We start from the raw sequence: 20,971 nt of genomic DNA, 5'->3' as shown, positions 1-20,971 counted from the left end.
GACCTATTGAGTTGGCCATCATGCCGGTGTGGGCGTGGAGGGGCTCCACCTCTTGTAAAAAAATACTGTACACTATACTGCCTATTGCATTCCTTAAATACCCGTTCCTCAGCGGGCACTGCCACCTAGGAACCTATAAGTTTGTTCCGAAAGAAGCGGCCAAGAAGCACAAGGTAAGAGGGACTGATACTAAAGGACATGTCGCAAGGATTGCTGGCGCATGGCGCAGATATATTGTTGTTGATGAAGTGCCCCAAAACCAATGTTTAGCAATGCACATTATGTTGAGTTATCACTGACTCAGTCGAAGACAGGAAACTGAAGAAGCGTAGCGTTAATCATCACGACGACAAGTGGTCATTTGAGACGGAGCAGGAAGATCGAATTGGGCAAGGAAACCGATCGGACTCTTTCAAAAAAGAACCCCATCGTTTTCCTTCAGTCATTTACGGAAATCGCGGTAATCCTAAATCGGCATGTACATGCCAGCTTTTGAACCGCCATCTTTCCGAACACGGGTCCACGGTGTTAGCACCTACGCAAGCTCGCTTGGAAAACGAAATACGGTGAATCGTCAAATGAAGTACGTGGTCAGCCGATCAGACAGTGCGGTATGTAACCGTTAATTTTTTTAAGAGAACAGTGCAAATTACTAGCAACTGAAGCAAAATAAATAAATAAGCGCTGTGTTTGACGAAATACCATTCACAGATAAATCATGGATGTTATTTATATCAATATTTCAAGACGTCTACTTTCGTATCACACACAACTAAAGCACTTTTTGGTATTGATGAAAATTTGAAAAGGATTTCTTCGGTGACTATATGAATTTTGTCGATAAAATATTCAGCTCACCGTTACTATATGTGAGTGAAACTGCTAACCGCTATCAGCAATGCCTGCAAACGTGGACACTAAATTAAACCATTAAGGTCCAAATAGGTGTTGATGAACACCATTTTATTACTTCTCGTCAGCTGAGTGAACTAATAATTCCTATTAATTGATTTAAATATTTTATAATGTGTGTAGAAATGGAACTCCTTGAAATATGCTCTTAAGATTAAAAGCAATTCAGAAACAAATGTTTCAATTTGTATTTAGTAAAACTCTTTAAAGAGTAATTTAGTTTAGTGCGATGTCACTGATCATTTGACTAGAGTTGAAATTATTGACACCACATCTGTGGTATCTAGGTACGGTTTAAGGGATGATACCTTCCGTGGACGTTAGAAAGCAGGGAAGCGTCGTGTCGTCGAGAATGTTTCGCGAGCTCAGTTGGTAAAACATCACGCTTCTCTGTTCACATAGTAGCGCTACACACTGACGTGACAAAAGTCATTGGAAAGCGATAGGCATGTATACAGATGAACGTAGTATCGCGTACTCAAGGCATAAAAGGGCAGTGCGTTGGTGGAGCTGTCATTTGTACTCGGGCGATTCACGTGAGAAGGTTTCCGACGTGATCGTGGACGCACGGCGGGAATTAACAGATTTTGAACGCATGATGGTAGATGGAACAAGTCGCATGGGACATTCAGTTTCAAAAATCGTCAAGGAATTCATTATTCCACAATCCGCAGTGTCAAGAGTGTGTCGAGAATAGCACATTTCAGGCATTACTTCTCATCACGTACAACGCAGTGCCTGACGGTCCTCACTTTACGATCGGGAGCAGCGGCATTTGCGTTGAGTCGTTAGTGCCAACAGACAAGCAACATCGTATGAAGTAATCGCAAAAATCAATTTGGGACGTACGACGAACGCGTGCGTTACGACAGCGCGGCGAAATTTGGTGTTAATAGGCAATGGCAACAGACGACCAACGTGAGTGCCTTTGCTAACAGCACGACATCGCCTGCAGCGCCTCTCCTTCGCTCGTAGCCAGGTCGGTTGGATCCTTCACGACTAAAGAACAGTGGCCTGGTCAGATGAGTACCGATTTCAATTCGTAAGAGCTTTGCCGCCGCGCGGTGTAGCTATGTGGTCTTGGGTGTCTTGTCACGTTTCGCGCAGCTACCCCCATCGGAGGTTCGAGTCCTCCCTCGGGCACGTGTGTGTGTGTGTGTGTGTGTGTGTGTGTGTGTGTGTGTGTGTGTGTGTGTGTGTCGTTCTTAGTGTAATTTAGTTTAAGTTAGATTAACCAGCGCGTAAGACTAGGGACCGATAACCTCAGCAGTTTGGTGCCATAGTCCTTACCACAAATTTCCAATTTTCGTAAGAGCTGATAGTAGACTCGAGTTCGGCGCAGACCCCACGAGGTCATGGACTCAAGTTGTCAACAAAGCTCTGATTGGTCCATATTGGTGTTGGCTGTGTTTGCATGGAATGGATTGGGTCCCCTGGATGTTCGCCTGCTTGGAGACGATTTGCTGCCATTCAAGGACGTCATGTTCCCAAACAAAGATGTAATTTTTATGCATGGCAGCCCGTCAACTCTTCGCGATTGATTTGAAGAACATTCTGCAGAGTTAGAGCAAATGGTTTGGCTACCCAGATCTCCGGACATGAATTCCATTGAACATTTGTGGGACATGATCGAGAGGTCAGTTCGTGCACAAAATCCTGTGCGTAAATCTTTCGCAATTACAGGCGAATACAGAGGCAGCATGGCTCAACATTCCTGCATGGGAGTTCAACGAAATGTTGAGTCCATGCGCCGGCCGCTGTGGCCGAGCGGTTCTAGGCGCTTCAGTCTGGAACCACGCTGCTGCTACGGTCGTAGATTCGAATCCTGTCTCGAGCATGGCTGTGAGTGATGTCCTTAGGTTAGTTAGTTTTAACTAGTTCTAAGTCTAGAGGACTGATGACCTCAGATGTTAAGTCCCATAGTGCTCAGAGCCATTTGAACCATTTGAGTCCATGCAACTCCGAGTTGCTGCATTACGCCATTCAAAAGGAGGTCCGAAATGATTTTAGGAGGTATCCCATCACTTATGTCACCTCATCGTGTTCACTGTTGATAACAGTAGCTAAGCTTTTGCAGTGAGAGAAATTCTTTTCAGAAAAGTAGCAGCTATTTTCTGAAGTCATTAACTGGTAAATTGCAATTTCATTTCACAGCGATACTGATATTATTGGTCTCTGATTTATGTAACATACTTCAATTGAATGAAGGACACACTTTATACCCTATAAAATTCGGTTTTATTTTGAAAACACGGCATACGAAATAGCATGAATGTTAAGAACTGGATAGCAGTTGTGACTTCCAGGTGGTGATTTTCTGGTTCTCGTAGATGGCATTAAGCACATTCTATATTTCCACTGCGCTGTAGTGTAACATCGGTCCATCGACGGAATGAATTATAGCAAAACTGAATTTTGTTCTGCCACAAATAATTACATTAGCCAACACAGTTTGATATTATCTTTTCCCATATGAGCAGCAGCCCATGACTGATTAGTTGAAATAAACACGTGTGATGTTTTACTGACAATGCAGTCTGGAGTTTGGATCGCTGGCATTGTTACGGCACTGAAAGACTATCCCGCTTAACGGTGTGCCTCTAAGTTTTGTTTTGGATGGGATCTGCCTTGAGCAAAGCATGTTTCTTCTTCTTTTATTACTCAGACATATTCACTGAAGCTTCAGCATTGTGTGTGTGTTTCTATTTTGTTTCTTCTTTTTACTATTTGTACAAACTAGAAATCGAGTTTTTAAGAAAGTATTTACGAATTTGCAAAAACAGTAGACTTTGAATATATAGGCTGTAGTTTTTCTCGCTTCTTATGTTTTGCATTACAGTTGTTTTTCCTTTCATATTTTGTCATCTGCAACCATATAGAAAATAATATAAACAATTTGTCTCGAAATTTTACGACTAGGAGTGTTATGGTTAAGCCAACATCATTAATTCTATGTGGAACATTCTGTGTGTGTGTGTGTGTGTGTGTGTGTGTGTGTGTGTGTGTGTGTGTGTGCGAGAGAGAGAGAGAGAGAGAGAGAGAGAGAGAGAGAAAGAGAGTGTGCGTGTGTGTGCGCGCGCTTTTTATTTCCGTTACAGCGAGCTGTATCTGTTGGGCTATGTTTCATGTCCAAGATATTCAGGAAATGTAGAAAAACAGCTGTGTTCTCTTTAACACTTTTCTCTGTTCTATGTATCTAGCATTAAAGTCTCTCCTTTCATGTACAATATAAATTGATTTGTAATCCTTGCATGTCAGTTGCTTAAGACTAGACGAGTTATTTTTCTCTATGTTTGTATTAGTTGCTTTTAGTTTTCTCTCTATTGATTTCTCTGTTGGATAGGCCAGTTTCAGCTCTTGTTGTATGAGGCTGTAGCCTATTCTCTGGGCTGAGTTGGTGTTGTTAGAGTGGATCCTTAGCTTGTTGTTGTGGGCGTATATTGTTGATATTTGTTCTGGATGTTAGAGTTCTAAGTGTTTGTGTTTGCGTGTTTGTAGCTGACACCGTCTGCCGACAGTGTAATATAACATTATCATGATTCTAGTGCTCCAACTAAATGTCAACGTAGGTGGTAAAGAATATGTTCGACCATATATTATTGACAGCGTAAGCATTATTAATTATGTTCAAAAACTTTATAAGGCGTCTAGACCCTTGTTTCATCAGACTATAACACTGAGTGTTTTCATGACTAATAGTCCGACTCATTGAGTCTCTAAAAGAAATATCAGCACTAGTTCTGAAACAGCAAAGTAGGTGAAATTCTTTGCTAACATCGTCAAATTACTGGGAAAACTGCGCTCTCACTTGATGTGAAAATCGAAAAAGCTCATTATCCATTGGAACACCGGATGACCTCGGCATATCAGTGGAGCTCTCCATACCAAAATGACAATAAAGCGAGTCCGACTAATATTTCTGCATGCCGGACACGGACGAATACTATGCTATCGAAAGAATATTGTGAATGAAGGATTTGATTGCGTGGAAATGCGAGAATTGGATCTGGGCTGACAGGTGAAATGTTATTGTCAGATTAACGACACTTTCTGCATCGTTCAACAAATGAAAATTCGAAAAGCGCAAAATCAAACATCTTGGGTAAAAGAAGAAGCTGGTTGCAGCTCGCGAACATGCTTTTGTGTCAATGCAAGGGATCAATAACCATAACAAAGCTTCTTCAGAAGTCTTTCACAAACAAAATATTTCTTACTCTATGGGACTAAATCTTTCAAGAATGTAGCGTGGTGCTCCACATTTGGCAAATTCTCGGAAGTTGGTTGCCTAATTTCTCCGACTAAACTATGACTTAATATTTCTCGAACGAACTCTATCCTCAGAGGCGCTCTTTCGATTTTACTCCAAGAGCCACTCTACAGATATTGCGTCCGCTATTGGTGGCCAGGCTTCATATACCATTAAAGCCACAGTCGTTTGTAGAACAGCTGGAAACCTGTCTGGGCGTTGTTCTACATATCGCATTTACTTTGCTTGCCAGCTTTTGACCATGTGACTCAACTGTGTATAAATCAAAGAATGAGACAATACAGTTTTTCCACGTATGAAATCCACTTTCCACAAGACCACCTCTTCACCTGTCCCCGTTGCTCACTTACTGTCTTACAATCAGTCATACATAATTTTCTATTTGAAAGGAGACTATTTAGTATGAGAATGGATAGTTTCATCAATAACAGAGAATAAAAAAAAAACTGCAGTTACTTGATTGAGTGCTTGAAAATGCGATCAATTGCGAACTCTGTGGTACTAAACTGCCGGCTTCCCAGAGCGATCTGTCCTGTTCACAGAGCTGTCTTGTGTCGACGTTGCAGAAGTGCCTGCGGAATCTCCGCCCAGCGGAGGTCCCAGGCGCGGCACCAGAGACTCGATGGGCTCGGTGGTGAAGGAGGAGGCGCTGATGTCCAGACCCAGCTTCGCCGCGATGAACGGCTTCGCCGCCTCCACCAGGTGCTGTATACGGTCCGCTGTGTTCTGTGGGCATAGCCGACCTTTGTTATTAGTGCTCTGTCTCATAGTATAGGTTTGCTGCATATTTACTGTTAGTTACCCACGTTACAGACGTAGCGAGGAAAATCATCGACTTTATCATGTTACACTAATGAAAGATTCTCTAAGAAGCGTGACGATCTCTTATTTATTTCTAGGATGCTTTGTCTCACAAGTAATTTACAACAAACTTCAATCTCACGGTTATTTTTAAGGTTTCTCATGACTGTAAAGCAAATACTACATCTGTAAATATCATCCCCCATATGCTTAAATGTGGCTCCTTCTACCCCACTATCAGGCCGCAAACAGAACTTTCCATCCGTTAGATATCTAACAGTTAACTGCACCCATTAAGGCAGATAATAGGAAGTACGCCAAAAAGTGTATAGCAGTTTAAAACAGAAACCAAATACAACCACAACTGTGAGCAAGCCGTTAGAATTACTGTGCGTCCCACGTGGCTGGCAGAACATGATAAGTTTCCTCAGAGAAAGATCTGATAATGTGAATATCCACAGAATAATGCTGATACAATTATATAACAGATATCGCGTTGGATCATTTACTGTATTATTTAATGATATTGAATACTCCGTACAATAACACTGTTGTCAGAACCGATCATCACTCTTGGATAAATATTTCATGGACTTATTGCCAAATCAGATTTGGATGTAACTTCAAGCGTTCGTCGACTACACGTGTCATCATAATCACGGGTTACCTGCAAGCTATGTGGTAGTTCATTCAGCTGACGGAACTGTAACATATAGACGTCACGGAACTTCCGCATCCAGAATGAACTATGATCTACCAAGAAAGAACAAACATGAAACTCAAAAGGAATAAAACCGTACAATAAATTACCATAGGAGATTAAAGAATTGTTAAAACAAATTTAATTAAAAAGCCAGCTAAGATGTAATACATTATATACATTGAAGGATTACTTAGATAGCACGCGTAGCGGTTTCGTTAAAAAATGTAAAAAATAAAGATAATAAAACGTATAGAATTCTGCATAACACTTTCACATTACATTTTTTTCCGTCATTTCTCCTTTTCTGGATAAACTTACTCCTACCGTTAGGCAATGTGTAACACTAACGCCTAATCCCCTTGCGAGCTCAATATAGCACTCGTTCTAGACGGATCCTCACCCAGTTTTTCAGGCTAGCAAATGAGAAGTTTCGACGTATAACATACTCCTGACTTCAGTTGATAGTGAGTGCAGAGTTATGAAATAATGTGGGTACAGTGTGTACAATGATTGGGAGAGAGAAATGAATGAACAAGCTAGCAATAGACTTTTTCATTATTAAACAGCTTATATCTAAAACTGTATTCTACGCTAGGGATAAACTAAATAATGCAGCACTGTTTTAAACGGCGTGGCGTTGTATTCTGGAGAGCTGAAGTTCCAATCTTCATCCATCCATGCATCCGTACCGATTTCGGCTTTCAATGGTTTCCTTAAATTACTTCAGGCACATTCAAGAATGTTCTTGCTATAAAGACACGTCCGACTATATGTCCCATCCTTGTCTACTGTACTTATAAGTCTGTGAATGTCTGTATGTGTGAATTATTTTATTTTTGTTTTTCATAAATCGTAATAATAAGGCGTGTCCTTGTAAAAAATATCTACGGATGAATAAAAGCTACCACTACTACAGCTACTACTATTACTACTACGACATGCTACCGGACGCTGTAGATGTCTATGAATAAGAAACATTGGTACTGACGCTGATTTCTTCACACGGTGAATAATTCAGCTTATTTCTCTATGGCTATTCAGCATAAAATGACCGTTTCCTTGCACTGCTAAGCGCATAGCCACTGTCACGTTTAAAGTTGTTTTTTTTTCGCTTTCGTTCCATTTTGATTATAGAATCCCGGGAGGAAAATGCATGGGATAAGGTTTCGTTTGGTTGAACATATTAGTGTGTTGGTTTATGAGGCTGTATTGTCGATATCACGATATTTTATGTGGCGTCGGTGCTTTGTGCGGCTTCCTGAAATCGTTCGTGTTGACAGAGCAACGGCTATTCACGAGAACCTTTAAAAGTCTTGGAACAATAAGACGAAGACTTTTACTGGGCTCTGCATCTTACTGATTTTCTTCAGTGGTCGAAAAATAGACTGAATAGCGCTTCTGCCCAGTACTTTGCCTACTTTATTTGTGGTAGCTCCGAAAAATCAAAGCAGTTCTATAGGTTGACCATCTTGTAATGACTGAGTACCCCCTTTTTTCGTTTCTCGGTTGTGGCTAACTGAATTATTCGTTCACTGTAGGCGTTCTCGCACAAGACTGCTTTTTTTTATCCAAATTCGGAATCCAAGATAGTCCTCGTCAAAAACATTTTTAGATCTAAAAAATGGTTCAAATGGCTCTGAGCACTATGGGACTTAACTTCTGAGGTCATCAGTCTCCTAGAACTTAGAACTACTTAAACCTAACTAATCTAAGGACATCACACACATCCATGCCCGAGGTAGGATTCGAACCTGCGACCGTAGTGGTCTCGCGATTCCAGACTGTAGCGTCTAGAACCGCTCGGCCACTCCGGCCGGCCTTTAGATCTGTGTATGTGACCTTCTGAGGTCATCAGTCTCCTAGAACTTAGAACTACTTAAACCTAACTAATCTAAGGACATCACACACATCCATGCCCGAGGTAGGATTCGAACCTGCGACCGTAGTGGTTTCGCGATTCCAGACTGTAGCGTCTAGAACCGCTCGGCCACTCCGGCCGGCCTTTAGATCTGTGTATGTGAGTGTTTAAAACGCTCTTTTTCAGGCTGAATTATCAAAGTTTTGCAGGCTCATAGATATCGACATAATCTCTGGTAGCATATGTAAGTTCTGTGACTTCGTGACGTCTACAGGACATAATTCGGCCAAGTACCACACGGCCAAGAGGTAACTCCTGATTATGAAAACAAAGGAAATCGTTGAAACCTTGAGATTACATTCAAATCTGAAGCGGCTAGAGATCTGTGAAATACTTGGCCAGGGCTAGGCTATCGACATGAAAGTACTGTTCAGCCGCAGCGGCGCCGGTACAGCCACCAGCTCGAGCGGCACCAGGGAATGCCTAACTCAACGGCTATTAGCGAACTGATGCAGAGGACTGGTCAGAGCAGGTACAAGGCGGGAAATGCTACGCTCGTTAAGAAACCAACGGCGGAAGGGATGCTTCGCCTGCTCTATGAACAGGGACTTCTGCTTTTAAAAGTGAAGGAATATACAAATATTAAAGACTCAACAGAAATTCAACTGTTCTCGATAGAACTAATCTGAGTATACCAAAATCACTATCACTATTGAAATACGGATATTTGTGACATCTCTAATTATACACAAGTAAACTTTTGAATGCAAAAATTTCAGCTGAGAATTATATACATTTTGTTTACAAGTAAGCGCAATGCGCGATCTCGACAGACATTGTATCAGATTGTAACACTCCACATATCAGCTGTGAACACTACAGGGCCAGAACCAATCTAGTTTATCTTATAACACGGATTCAGTGCATACCAGTGTCAGATCATCGTGCCCTCTACATGAACGCATTTTAGTTGTAAATTAATTCTTTAATACTGCAATATGCAGAAGTACATTCTTAATTACTTAAATGAAATTGTTGAATGTATTATCTGGTACCTTTCGAACCAGAAAGAGCTGAATCTTTACAGTGTAAATAATATAAGGCAAAGCTTGGTGGTCCATTGCATGAAACATTTCATTTTATTAAGAATTCCAATTTATTAAACATTAGAGATAAGAAAGAATATAAGGTGTAAGGGAGACTGACTGCAGCCCATTGGCATGGACCTACATGTCGACTTGCGTCTTATTAGCTCTGAGCATCGATGGTGGAGTGTCCAGAGGCCAACTGGTAGCCAACTGAAGGTGAAACGGGGGAGTTCATGTTACGAAGGTAAACAGGTAGTTATATTCGGGGAGTCATAAGAACAGTTTTCTAGTGTTAGTTGAACTTCAGCAGCATGCGGTCACACTAGATAGCACATCAGTTACTTCTGAGTTGGAAGGCCACCCACAAATCCAAAATTGCAAAGAGAAGAGCAAGATGAGAACAATCTGCTTACATCATTCAGCATTGTAGCGGTGCCACCGATTAGGAGAGGGAAAGTTAGTTTTGTGCGATATTCAGAGCACAAGTTACAGCCAGGTGCCAGCCGGATTGCAGTAAGTTACGCATACCAATAATTGCGAAGGAAAATAGAGGCCACAAGGGTGTAGAACTGACGGAGAAGGCGCACACGGCAGTTCCCATGGCGCGAGTCACAGGCAGAAGAGGGCCACTGGCCAATCTGAGTGTTATGCATACGTCACGCGAAGCGGCGTGCTTGGCAAAACAGAGGCGCACAGCCGAGCACAAACAGATGCCATTTTCTAACGAGATTCATTCAAGTATGGCAGCTCTCCTGGAAGGCGGGGCCTATCACACCACCGGTCTACACACAGCAACAGAAGGGGCTTCAGCACCCCAGTCCACGTCAGGTCGTTGGTTCAACCCTCTGAGGCCGACGTGGGGTCCACAGACAGCCAGCGGTGGGCAACTCTTCGGTTCGTTACCGCGGGCAGTCGTCTCGTCTCCTGACACACGCCGGAGACTTGCCGAGGTGAGGGCCACAGATTCGGACGCCGGATGGCGGGCACTTGTTCGTTGCCGTGATAACGGCTACGCTGGTGAGGAGAAGGACGCAGCTGGCCACCCATGGCTATCACCGAGCAGCGATGAATCGGCTGCTGGCACAGCCATTGTAATGGGACGCGAAATTAAAGCGTCACCCATCCACAAGGATCAGCTCAGTTTGCAGGTAAATATAAGTTTGATTTAGTGTTTTTTTATGTATTTGTAGTATTTTGTAACATAACAAATATTTAAAGTTTTCTATTTTTGTTTTGTATGATTCATGTTTGGAGAGAGCAGCGTAACTCGCGGAAACCGCATCTTCACTGCCGGAACCAGATAGAAAATTGCTGGCCACTAGACGTCGCGGGTCAACGGCCAAGAGCAGCAGAAGATCCTGTCACCGCGTTGTTGCGTCGAACCTCCAACATTCAAATAAATAAAAATCTGTAATTTTCCATTGTAATGAAGTCACAGAATGTTTAGTTAATGTTGTATTTTGTTCAGTTCTGCTTTGTCGAGTCTGATGTTCACATCTGTATGTAGCATATACGAAGACAATAAAACAGTGTATGGTCTAAAGCTTAAATACGTGTTCGAGAATTATTTCTGAAGAGTTATATTCAGGAAGAATTATTACCGACTTTTTTCAAGATATTAATTTTCAGAAGAGTTTGATTTCGATTTTTGAGTCTTAAAGGTTTTACAGTCTGATTTTTAATATGGGAAAATAAGATAACCTGCAAGAATATAATTTCCAAGAAGAAACAAACGACATCTAAATTTCAAAAGTTTGCGCAAACCAGTTGGACTGAGTGACGTAATTTTCCACAAACTACTCAACTGAAGGTGTTTTAATTACAGTTTTGCAAATAAAGGCACACTAGTACGAAACAATTAAAACATCAAGACTCCTTCGGAAGTCAACGCGGGTCTTCGTGGAGCCTTCACCAGCCAGGAGCAACTTCGCTGGTGTGGGCACCTCACAGAACGCAGCCAAACAGTACGGTCACGTAGTTATTCCACGAGAAGGCGCACCTGTTGGGCAGCAGCTGAACGCTGCGAACCCTGACAACCTTTTTCTCCCCAAACTAACAGGCCCAGTACGTCGGCTGGGGGGCCCCGGTTGGTATTAACGGTGTTTCTGAGGATTTCGCCTGTCAACGGTGCGGCCGGGCGTGGTTGCAGCCAGTGACGTCTCCGGTGTTCGACTCAGCGTCCCACCGGTTGCGGAAGCGGGGTCGCAGCATCTCGGCGGTTGCATTGACGGTGGTTACTTCTGCAGCTCAGAGCAGCGAACTCATCACCGAGAGCTACAAACTACAACATTAGTGCCCGGTGAGTCTGTTTTAAGTAGGAAGTGGTGTGGTCCACTTAGGGAAGTGTGCTTTTAATAGGATTGGTGATTAAAGGTCTACGTGTGTAATTAGTTAGCGTTTTTCAAAAATGTCGGGAAGTGAAATGTCGGACGAAGAACAATCTGTGTCTCATAGGAGCATGGGATCGTTTTTTAGGGCTATGGCTAAGATGGAAACCAGATTGAAACAATCTAACGTTGAGTCCATAGTTAGACTAATAGAGGGACACAAAAGAGAACTTAAAGAGGAACTAATAACAAACAGGTTACAGGAACATCTTAATGAAACCAATCGAGAACTAAGTGTTAAACAGACGCTTCTAACATTGAGACACAGGAAAAATTAATAGGACTCAGTAATAAGATTGCTGATAATTGTAAAAGGTTAGAAGAGCATATCCAGGAATCGCGTGAGGAGAAAGATCGCATGCGAAACGATATTATCGACTTAAACAAGATACTAGATAATGCCAATGTCTTAGTTGTAAATGAAATAGAGAAAAATAATATTACGGTACGAGATGATTTTACAGTGCAAACAGAAACTATTCTTAGAGAATTGTTAAAATCTACACTCCTGGAAATGGAAAAAAGAACACATTGACACCGGTGTGTCAGACCCACCATACTTGCTCCGGACACTGCGAGAGGGCTGTACAAGCAATGATCACACGCACGGCACAGCGGACACACCAGGAACCGCGGTGTTGGCCGTCGAATGGCGCTAGCTGCGCAGCATTTGTGCACCGCCGCCGTCAGTGTCAGCCAGTTTGCCGTGGCATACGGAGCTCCATCACAGTCTTTAACACTGGTAGCATGCCACGACAGCGTGGACGTGAACCGTATGTGCAGTTGACGGACTTTGAGCGAGGGCGTATAGTGGGCATGCGGGAGAACGGGTGGACGTACCGCCGAATTGCTCAACACGTGGGGCGTGAGGTCTCCACAGTACATCGATGTTGTCGCCAGTGGTCGGCGGAAGGTGCACGTGCCCGTCGACCTGGGACCGGACCGCAGCGACGCACGGATGCACGCCAAGACCGTAGGATCCTACGCAGTGCCGTAGGGGACCGCACCGCCACTTCCCAGCAAATTAGGGACACTGTTGCTCCTGGGGTATCGCCGAGGACCATTCGCAACCGTCTGCATGAAGCTGGGCTACGGTCCCGCACACCGTTAGGCCGTCTTCCGCTCACGCCCCAACATCGTGCAGCCCGCCTCCAGTGGTGTCGCGACAGGCGTGAATGGAGGGACGAATGGAGACGTGTCGTCTTCAGCGATGAGAGTCGCTTCTGCCTTGGTGCCAATGATGGTCGTATGCGTGTTTGACGCCGTGCAGGTGAGCGCCACAATCAGGACTGCATACGACCGAGGCACACAGGGCCAACACCCGGCATCATGGTGTGGGGAGCGATCTCCTACACTGGCCGTACACCACTGGTGATCGTCGAGGGGACACTGAATAGTGCACGGTACATCCAAACCGTCATCGAACCCATCGTTCTACCATTCCTAGACCGGCAAGGGAACTTGCTGTTCCAACAGGACAATGCACGTCCGCATGTATCCCGTGCCACCCAACGTGCTCTAGAAGGTGTAAGTCAACTACCCTGGCCAGCAAGATCTCCGGATCTGTCCCCCATTGAGCATGTTTGGGACTGGTTGAAGCGTCGTCTCACGCGGTCTGCACGTCCAGCACGAACGCTGGTCCAACTGAGGCGCCAGGTGGAAATGGCATGGCAAGCCGTTCCACAGGACTACATCCAGCATCTCTACGATCGTCTCCATGGGAGAATAGCAGCCTGCATTGCTGCGAAAGGTGGATATACACTGTACTAGTGCCGACATTGTGCATGCTCTGTTGCCTGTGTCTATGTGCCTGTGGTTCTGTCAGTGTGATCATGTGATGTATCTAACCCCAGGAATGTGTCAATAAAGTTTCCCCTTCCTGGGACAATGAATTCACGGTGTTCTTATTTCAATTTCCAGGAGTGTATTAAAGAAATCTCTACCAAAACTGTAGAGATTTCTCCAATAGATAATGTAGAATTAGTGACATTGGCTCAACGAGTAGAAAAGGACCATACTGAAATCGAAAATATAAAATCTTTAATTACTGAAATATGCAGTAGTATCGATACTCCCAAAGATAATGATGTTGGTGAAAGTACAGAGCGTTCGCATCGTGAACATAGTGGAGAATGGATGTTAGCAAACCGTGTATCCAGCGCAGAGATGCAAATACAGGAAATTACTTAACGGCTATCAGAATTAGATAATAATGACATCATTTCAAGTAGTAGAACTAATAAAGTAATCAGAGACAACAGTCGCATCGTGTTTGCTAGCATGGAAGACAACAATGCAAATAAAGAAACCACTGCAAGCAAATCCGACGCAACTCCGTCTCTGCAATCTAAACAAAATCCGGCCATGTCTCTCGCAGAATGTTGGGATGATATAACGACAAATTCAAATGTAGCAAGTCAATTTCCTGTATTCAAACCAGGAGGCGAACTGCACCCTATAATCTTCATAAAGGCTTTTGAAATTTCATTATCTCCTAAATGGAGTAATGAAAAACGGATTCGATTTGTAACAGGGCATTTACAATTAGAAGCCGCAGAATGGGTGGTACTGCATAGGACTGAATTTAGGGACTGGGAGGACTTTGTTCAACAGTTTAAACAAAATTATTGGTCAAGAGGAAAACAACAACACTTAACTTTAGAGTTGTTAAACCCTCTTCCTAATTCTAAATGGTGGGGAGGTTATAGAAATTATTTCGAATGGCATTTGAACGGCGCTAAATTAATTGAAGAAACAATTATTGAAAGTCATCTAATACGAGTCTTAATTAGTAGATTACCGTATTATGTGAAGGAAAGAATGTTAGAAAGGGAATGGTCCCAACCTTGCGAATTACTGGGATATTTAGAACAGGTAGATATACTTAGTAGAGAACGGGAAAACAAGAAATTTAGATTTAGTAGAAATGAAAATTCTCGAAACAATAATAATTCGGAATTTAACAACAACAATCATAGCCGGTTTTGTTATATAAGACGTCAATCTAAAGATCAAGAGAGCAAACAAAATCGGGGTAATAACTCTAAAATGCGGAAATTACACAATAACGATAATGACACAAGTCATCCTCAAGTAATTAATGAGGGTCAAGTTGTAGGTGATGTTATCATAGAAAGTTTGGGAAACTAGTAAAGTCCTTTAGTACGGGTCGACTAAAGGGAACTGTTAGTCAAAATTATACAAGACCCACTTGCAATTTTTCATTATGCTGCCAAAAGGAGGGTGATTAGCAATAAGATATATTTCGTGAAGACAATCAGATAAGAGAGAATATAGCTTATAAACCCATTGTTAAAGGTTATATTAAAGATACTGAAGTAAATATTAGAATCGATTCAGGTAGTGAAGTAAGTATTTTGTCTAAAGAATTATTTCAACTTAAGAGGAAATACTGGAATTTTCCAACCTTACCTGTAACGGTGTGACAATTATAGGAGTTACTGGTAAAAGAAGTCAAAATATTAGTGAAGAAGTTTATTTAACTTTTGAAATTTCTAAGCAATCATTTTCTCACTCTTTACTTGTTGTAGCCAACTTAAACGTGGCCATAATCGTAGGTATAGACTGGTTGTATAAGTATAAAGCTATATTAGATTTTAAATACTCTTCCTTAACCATTCATAAGGAAGCATACACTTTTAAAGTTGTGTTTTCTAATAACCAAATACCTGAAAATTGTTACGAATCTTTACGAGTTAAGCACACACAGCCTATAAATCTATTAGTAGATTCTAATGATCTTGAACATGAGGTGTACCAATGGGAGGCTAGTAATAGTCTCGAAACCGTAATGAAAGAAAAATGTTATTCTATGAATTGTCTATCCGAACAAGAAAAAGAAGAGCTAGAATCTTTATTGTTAGAATTTAGAGCCGTCTTCTCAGATGAACCGGGAAGAATCAAAGATTACGTTAGTAAACTTAAAATTAAGGCTCAAAAACCATTCTTTAAGAAACCTAACCCTATTCGAGTACAATTCAAAGAACCAGCTAGCAGGGAATTACATAAGATCCTAGAACAGAATATTATCGAACGATCACATAGTGCTTTTAACAGACGTTTGTGGGTAGTTAAGAAAGCTGCTGGTGGGATACGACTGGTTCTGGATGCTCGTGAATTAAACAAATTTATAGAGATGGAAAGAGACAGAACTATTGCTATGGAGGAGGTATTTCTTAAAATTGCTGGTTCTCGCTACATGAGTACAATGGATTTAACTGCTGGCTACCATCAAGTCATATTACACCCAGATTCTCGGCAATATACGTCTTTTCTTTTTGAAGGCAGATCATATCAGTTCCAAATTTTACCTTTTGGACTTAATGTATCAGTGTCAACTTTCATTAGGGCGTTAGATTCTGCTTTGGGTCAGCAATTATTTCAGAAGATTATCTTATATGTAGATGATATTTTGGTAGCCACTAAAATGTGGAAAGAACACGTAACTGTATTACGGGAATTGTTTAACCGTTTCATTGATAGAGGAATTACTTTAAAATTATCTAAATCTTACTTCAGAAAAGAAGAAGTGAGATTTTTAGGGTATATAGTGTACAGTAAAGGTATTAGGCCAGACCCAGCACGTACTGAAGCTATTGCTCGATGTCCAAGTCCTAGAAATCGGAAACAACTGATATCATTCTTAGGAATGGTATGCTTTCTGAGAAGATTTCTTCCAGGGCAGGATATTGTGAGTCCTAATTTACTCGATTTATTAAAAGAGAAATCGGTATGGTTCTGGGGAAAAGAGGAAGTCTTTAATAAGATAAAAGGGGCATTAATAGAAGGTAAAATGTTATACCACCCAGATTTCAATCAAGACTTTTGTATGTGTATAGACGCCTCTGATAATGGTGTGTCTTGCGTAATATTCCAAGGTGATTTGACTAATGAAAAGGGATTATATCAACCTATTGGATTCGCTAGTAGATCTTTAAATAAACATTAAAGAAATTATTTTGTAACCAAGAAGGAAGCTCTCGCAGTGGTATGGGGTTTTCAAAGATTTACAGGATTATTAATTGGAAGAAAAACAATTGTATATACTGATCATCAGCCTTTAACCTTTTTAAACAATTGCCGGTTACTTCACTGTAGGTTATTACGTTGGGTATTATGGCTGCACGAATTTCAGTACGAAATTAGGTATATAAAAGGATCTCAAAATGTAGTTTCGGATGCTCTTTCAAGACTACCAGTAGGAACGGAGAAAATTAGCATTGCAGAAGAACCAGGAACAAATTACCATGTTTATTTCCTTTTAAATCAGGAGAACCAACTTAAGGTTAAACGGTTAATAACTGCTATTAAATGCAATCAAAGAAATGACGATCAGTATAGGGACGTTATACAAAACCTTAGTAACTGGGAAGAAACAATTAACACTATAGGTGTGTGGTTATATTTCGACGAGTTGTTGTATTGGAAAGTACAGAGGGAACATCAGAGGTGGAAAATTTGCATTCCGAAAACTGTCGTTTACGAATTAGTTACCTATATACATGAAGGTTACAAGCACTTTGGTATTCATAAATGTGTCAAACATCCGATGAAGTATTATTATTTCAAAAATATGTCGCGTATTGTAAAGAGCATTACTAGAACTTGTGAAATCTACCAAAAAGCTAAAGGAAGTAACAAATCTAAGCATTGTAAATTATATGCGGTAGTTCCTCGGGGTCCATGGGATCTACTATCACTGGATTTTTCGGTCCTCTGCCTTTTAGTTCAGGAGGATTCAGTTATGTGTTTGTTATAATGGAATGTTGGTCCAAACATGTGAAACTATATACTTTGAATCGAGCGAATACAGCAAGCGTTATACGCTGTCTTACTCGAAATTACTTTGTTAACTGGGGCATTCCTAAACGACTTATGTCTGACAACGGTAGTTGGTCAAAAGTTTCAAGGTATGACAAAACAATATGACATAAGGCGCATCTTAATCTCAACATATCACCCTCAAAGTAATTTAGTAGAAAGAGTCATGAAAGAATTAGGACGGTTATGTAAAACATATTGTGCATCTAGACACACTCGGTGGACCTAACTAATGTCTGAATTCGAAAAAATATTAAACGAATTGCCTCATCTAACGACAGGGTTATCACCTATAGAAATTTTAGGCAAACGAATTATAGGAGAGCCTTTACTAGCTGCTTTACCTTGGCCACCAGTAAATGAGACCCAAAAATGCATTTCAAGCGACAAAATTCGCGAAAAGATTGTTAAGAAAGCTGAACGGAGACTTTAGTTATAATCAACATGTAATAGAACCCTCATTTCAAGTAAGAGACCTTATATTAGTACGATCTCATTCTGAAAGTTCGAAAATTAATAAGGAATGTGGGAAATTTTTCTTTACCTTTGAAAGTCCATATGTTGTCCATAAGGTTGTACATCCAAAAGCGTTACTTCTGATGGAACCTTGGTCAGGTGTAATTAAAGGTTTATATAGTGTTGATCAAATTAAAACCTTCATTTCTAAAGAAGTTGATATTTAGTTTATGTTACATATGAACGAGTGTTTGTGTTTCATTCATCCAACTTTTTTTGTGATAGGGACGTATTATTTTAAGGAAATGATCAAAAGTTACACAAGGGCTCAACAATAACCTACCGGTACTTCAAGAAAGGAAAGATAACTAAAACGGGTTTACATGGAAGAAATTTTGTTATTAGGTCACAAGGAATTTTGTATACTTTTGTGTTTACTCGGATAGTAGGAACCAAAGGGATGGTTAATGGTTTTAGGGACCATGGACGTCTAGAGCTATAATGCTCTTGAGGACATAGCAGAGTGCCTTTAATAGAGATTGGTAACAGTGTTAAGCTAGAACACACCAAAGGGGGTCTCTCGCTTGTTTCTCCTAAATAAAATGCCATTACCTAATAAGAGTGTCCGAAAGTGAAGAAAACCGTGCCGAGTTTCTAAAGAAAGTTTCCTTGATTTCTTCTTGACCTCATGTATAAACAAAGTATTATGGAAAGGAATGGTATAAGATAAATAGTACTAGTAATTATTGTGAGAAACTGATTATATATATATATATATATATATATATATATATTGGAAAGAGCAACTTAATAAATGAATAAACCTTAGACGAAACTATAACAATTTGAACGCTCTATCCTAATGTAATAACGTTAAGGAACGTGCTAAGTCATTACTTACTAGCAACTATTAAGTGGAAAGTAGTGATCTCCGTATCTTCAGCTGCGAATAACAACAATAACAAACGACTAAAATGTAAATGACAAATATTCACAAACTTTTCAGGATATTATTTCTTTAAAGTCATAAAATGGTAAATCTATCTAAAAGCAAAGACATTAGACTACGTAAAATGTTCGAAAATGTTTGAAACTTTTATTACCTTAACAGTTAATATTGCCTACACGAGAAGTTTTATTTTCGGTTAATTCCTGCCAAAGTGAAATTGTAGGGCGGGGTATGTAATCGGACGCGAAATTAAAGTGCCACCCATCCACAAACATCAGCTCAGTTTGCAGGTAAATATAAGTTTAATTTAGTGTTTTGTTTATGTATTTGTAATATTTTCTTATGTTTGCAAAATATTTAAAGTTTTGCACTTTTGTTTTGTATGTTTCATGTTTGGAGAGAGCAGCATAACTCGCGGAAACAGCATCTTCACTGCCGGAACCAGAAAGAAAATTGCTGGCCACTAGACGTCGCGGGTCAACGGCCAAGAGCAGCAGAAGATCCTGTCACCGTGTTGTTGCGTCGAACCTCCAACATTCAAATAAATAAAAATTTGTAATTTTCCATTGTAATGACGTCACAGAATGTTTAGTTCATGTTGTATTTGGTTCAGTTCTGTTTTGTCGAGTCTAATGTTCACATCTGTATGTAGCATATACGAAGACAATAAAACAGTGTATGGTCTAAAGCTTAAATACGTGTTCGAGAATTATTTCTGAAGTGTTATATTGAGGAAGAATTATTATTGAATTTTTTCAAGATATTAATTTTCAGAAGAGTCTGGTTTCGATTTTTGAATCTTAAAGGTGTTACAGTCTGATTTTAATATGGGAAAAATAATATAACTTGCAAGAATATAATTTCCAAGAAGAAACAAACGATATCTAAATTTCAAAAGTTTGCGCAAACCAGTTGGACTGAGTGACGTAATTTTCCACAAACTACTCAACTGAAGGTGTTTTAATTACAGTTTTGTTCAAGGATCTTTATAGAGAACTTTAAAAGAATTTAAATAATTTTTGGAGTGTTTTGTAAACGACGTATTTGACGAAGTCTGCATATGGTCATATTTCAAACAAAAATCATTGAGTCATACGCGTCGTTACACTAACCATCCTGACATCATCAGAACTCAACAGGCCAGCCAAGGCCGACACAACATAGCATTGCATTGCACAGGCCGCTGGGGTGCTTCCTCAGCATTGTGGGACCCTGTAACACAGACTGTAGTGAACGGAGCACTGTAGTGGAAGTAAATAAATCATTTGGAAAGATCTCGCCGAGTTTTATTATGGCAACTCCTGGCACCCACCCACTACATTTGGGGTCTTCCCGCTACATTTGGTCATCATGATACATTAGGTGGCAGAAGTTGCCACAATAGCATGGAAGAATGAGATAAGGCTATTAAAAAAAGCATGAACGGGAAATTAGCTGGCTTTGATATACGAACAGAGAAAACAAATCACTTTGCATAACAACAGAGAAATGAATTCTGCAACTCTAAAAATTGTGTGAGTAGATGTCAAATCCAAAAGATACAGCAGAAGAGCCGAGTGACTGTTTTGCTGTAACCTGATACAGAAGACTCCAAAGAATTTTAGACTGGTTTCATTACTCTGTCATCTATACAGGCTACTGAAACGAATGATCTTAATTCGCCTCCTACCTATAGTTTACCCCCTGCTAATACCAGAACAAGCTGGATT

At 40.7% G+C, this 20,971-nt stretch overlaps 1 protein-coding gene across 1 annotated transcript in view; it reads right to left on the bottom strand.

Moving 5' to 3' along the window:
• Positions 1–5,680: 5,680 nt before the first annotated feature.
• LOC124788978 overlaps positions 5,681–20,971 on the bottom strand; it is a 47,952-nt gene continuing 32,661 nt past the window's right edge. The window contains exon 3 of the mRNA XM_047256267.1: positions 5,681–5,905. Within this exon, the coding sequence (XP_047112223.1) occupies positions 5,681–5,905 (225 nt within the window). The remainder of the gene's footprint in view (positions 5,906–20,971) is intronic.

The sequence above is a fragment of the Schistocerca piceifrons genome, chromosome 3, assembly GCF_021461385.2.
Source record: "Schistocerca piceifrons isolate TAMUIC-IGC-003096 chromosome 3, iqSchPice1.1, whole genome shotgun sequence".
NCBI classification, from domain to species: Eukaryota; Metazoa; Arthropoda; class Insecta; order Orthoptera; family Acrididae; genus Schistocerca; species Schistocerca piceifrons.
Note: the sequence above shows the minus strand (reverse complement) of the source record. Positions and strands in the feature narration are given on the sequence as shown.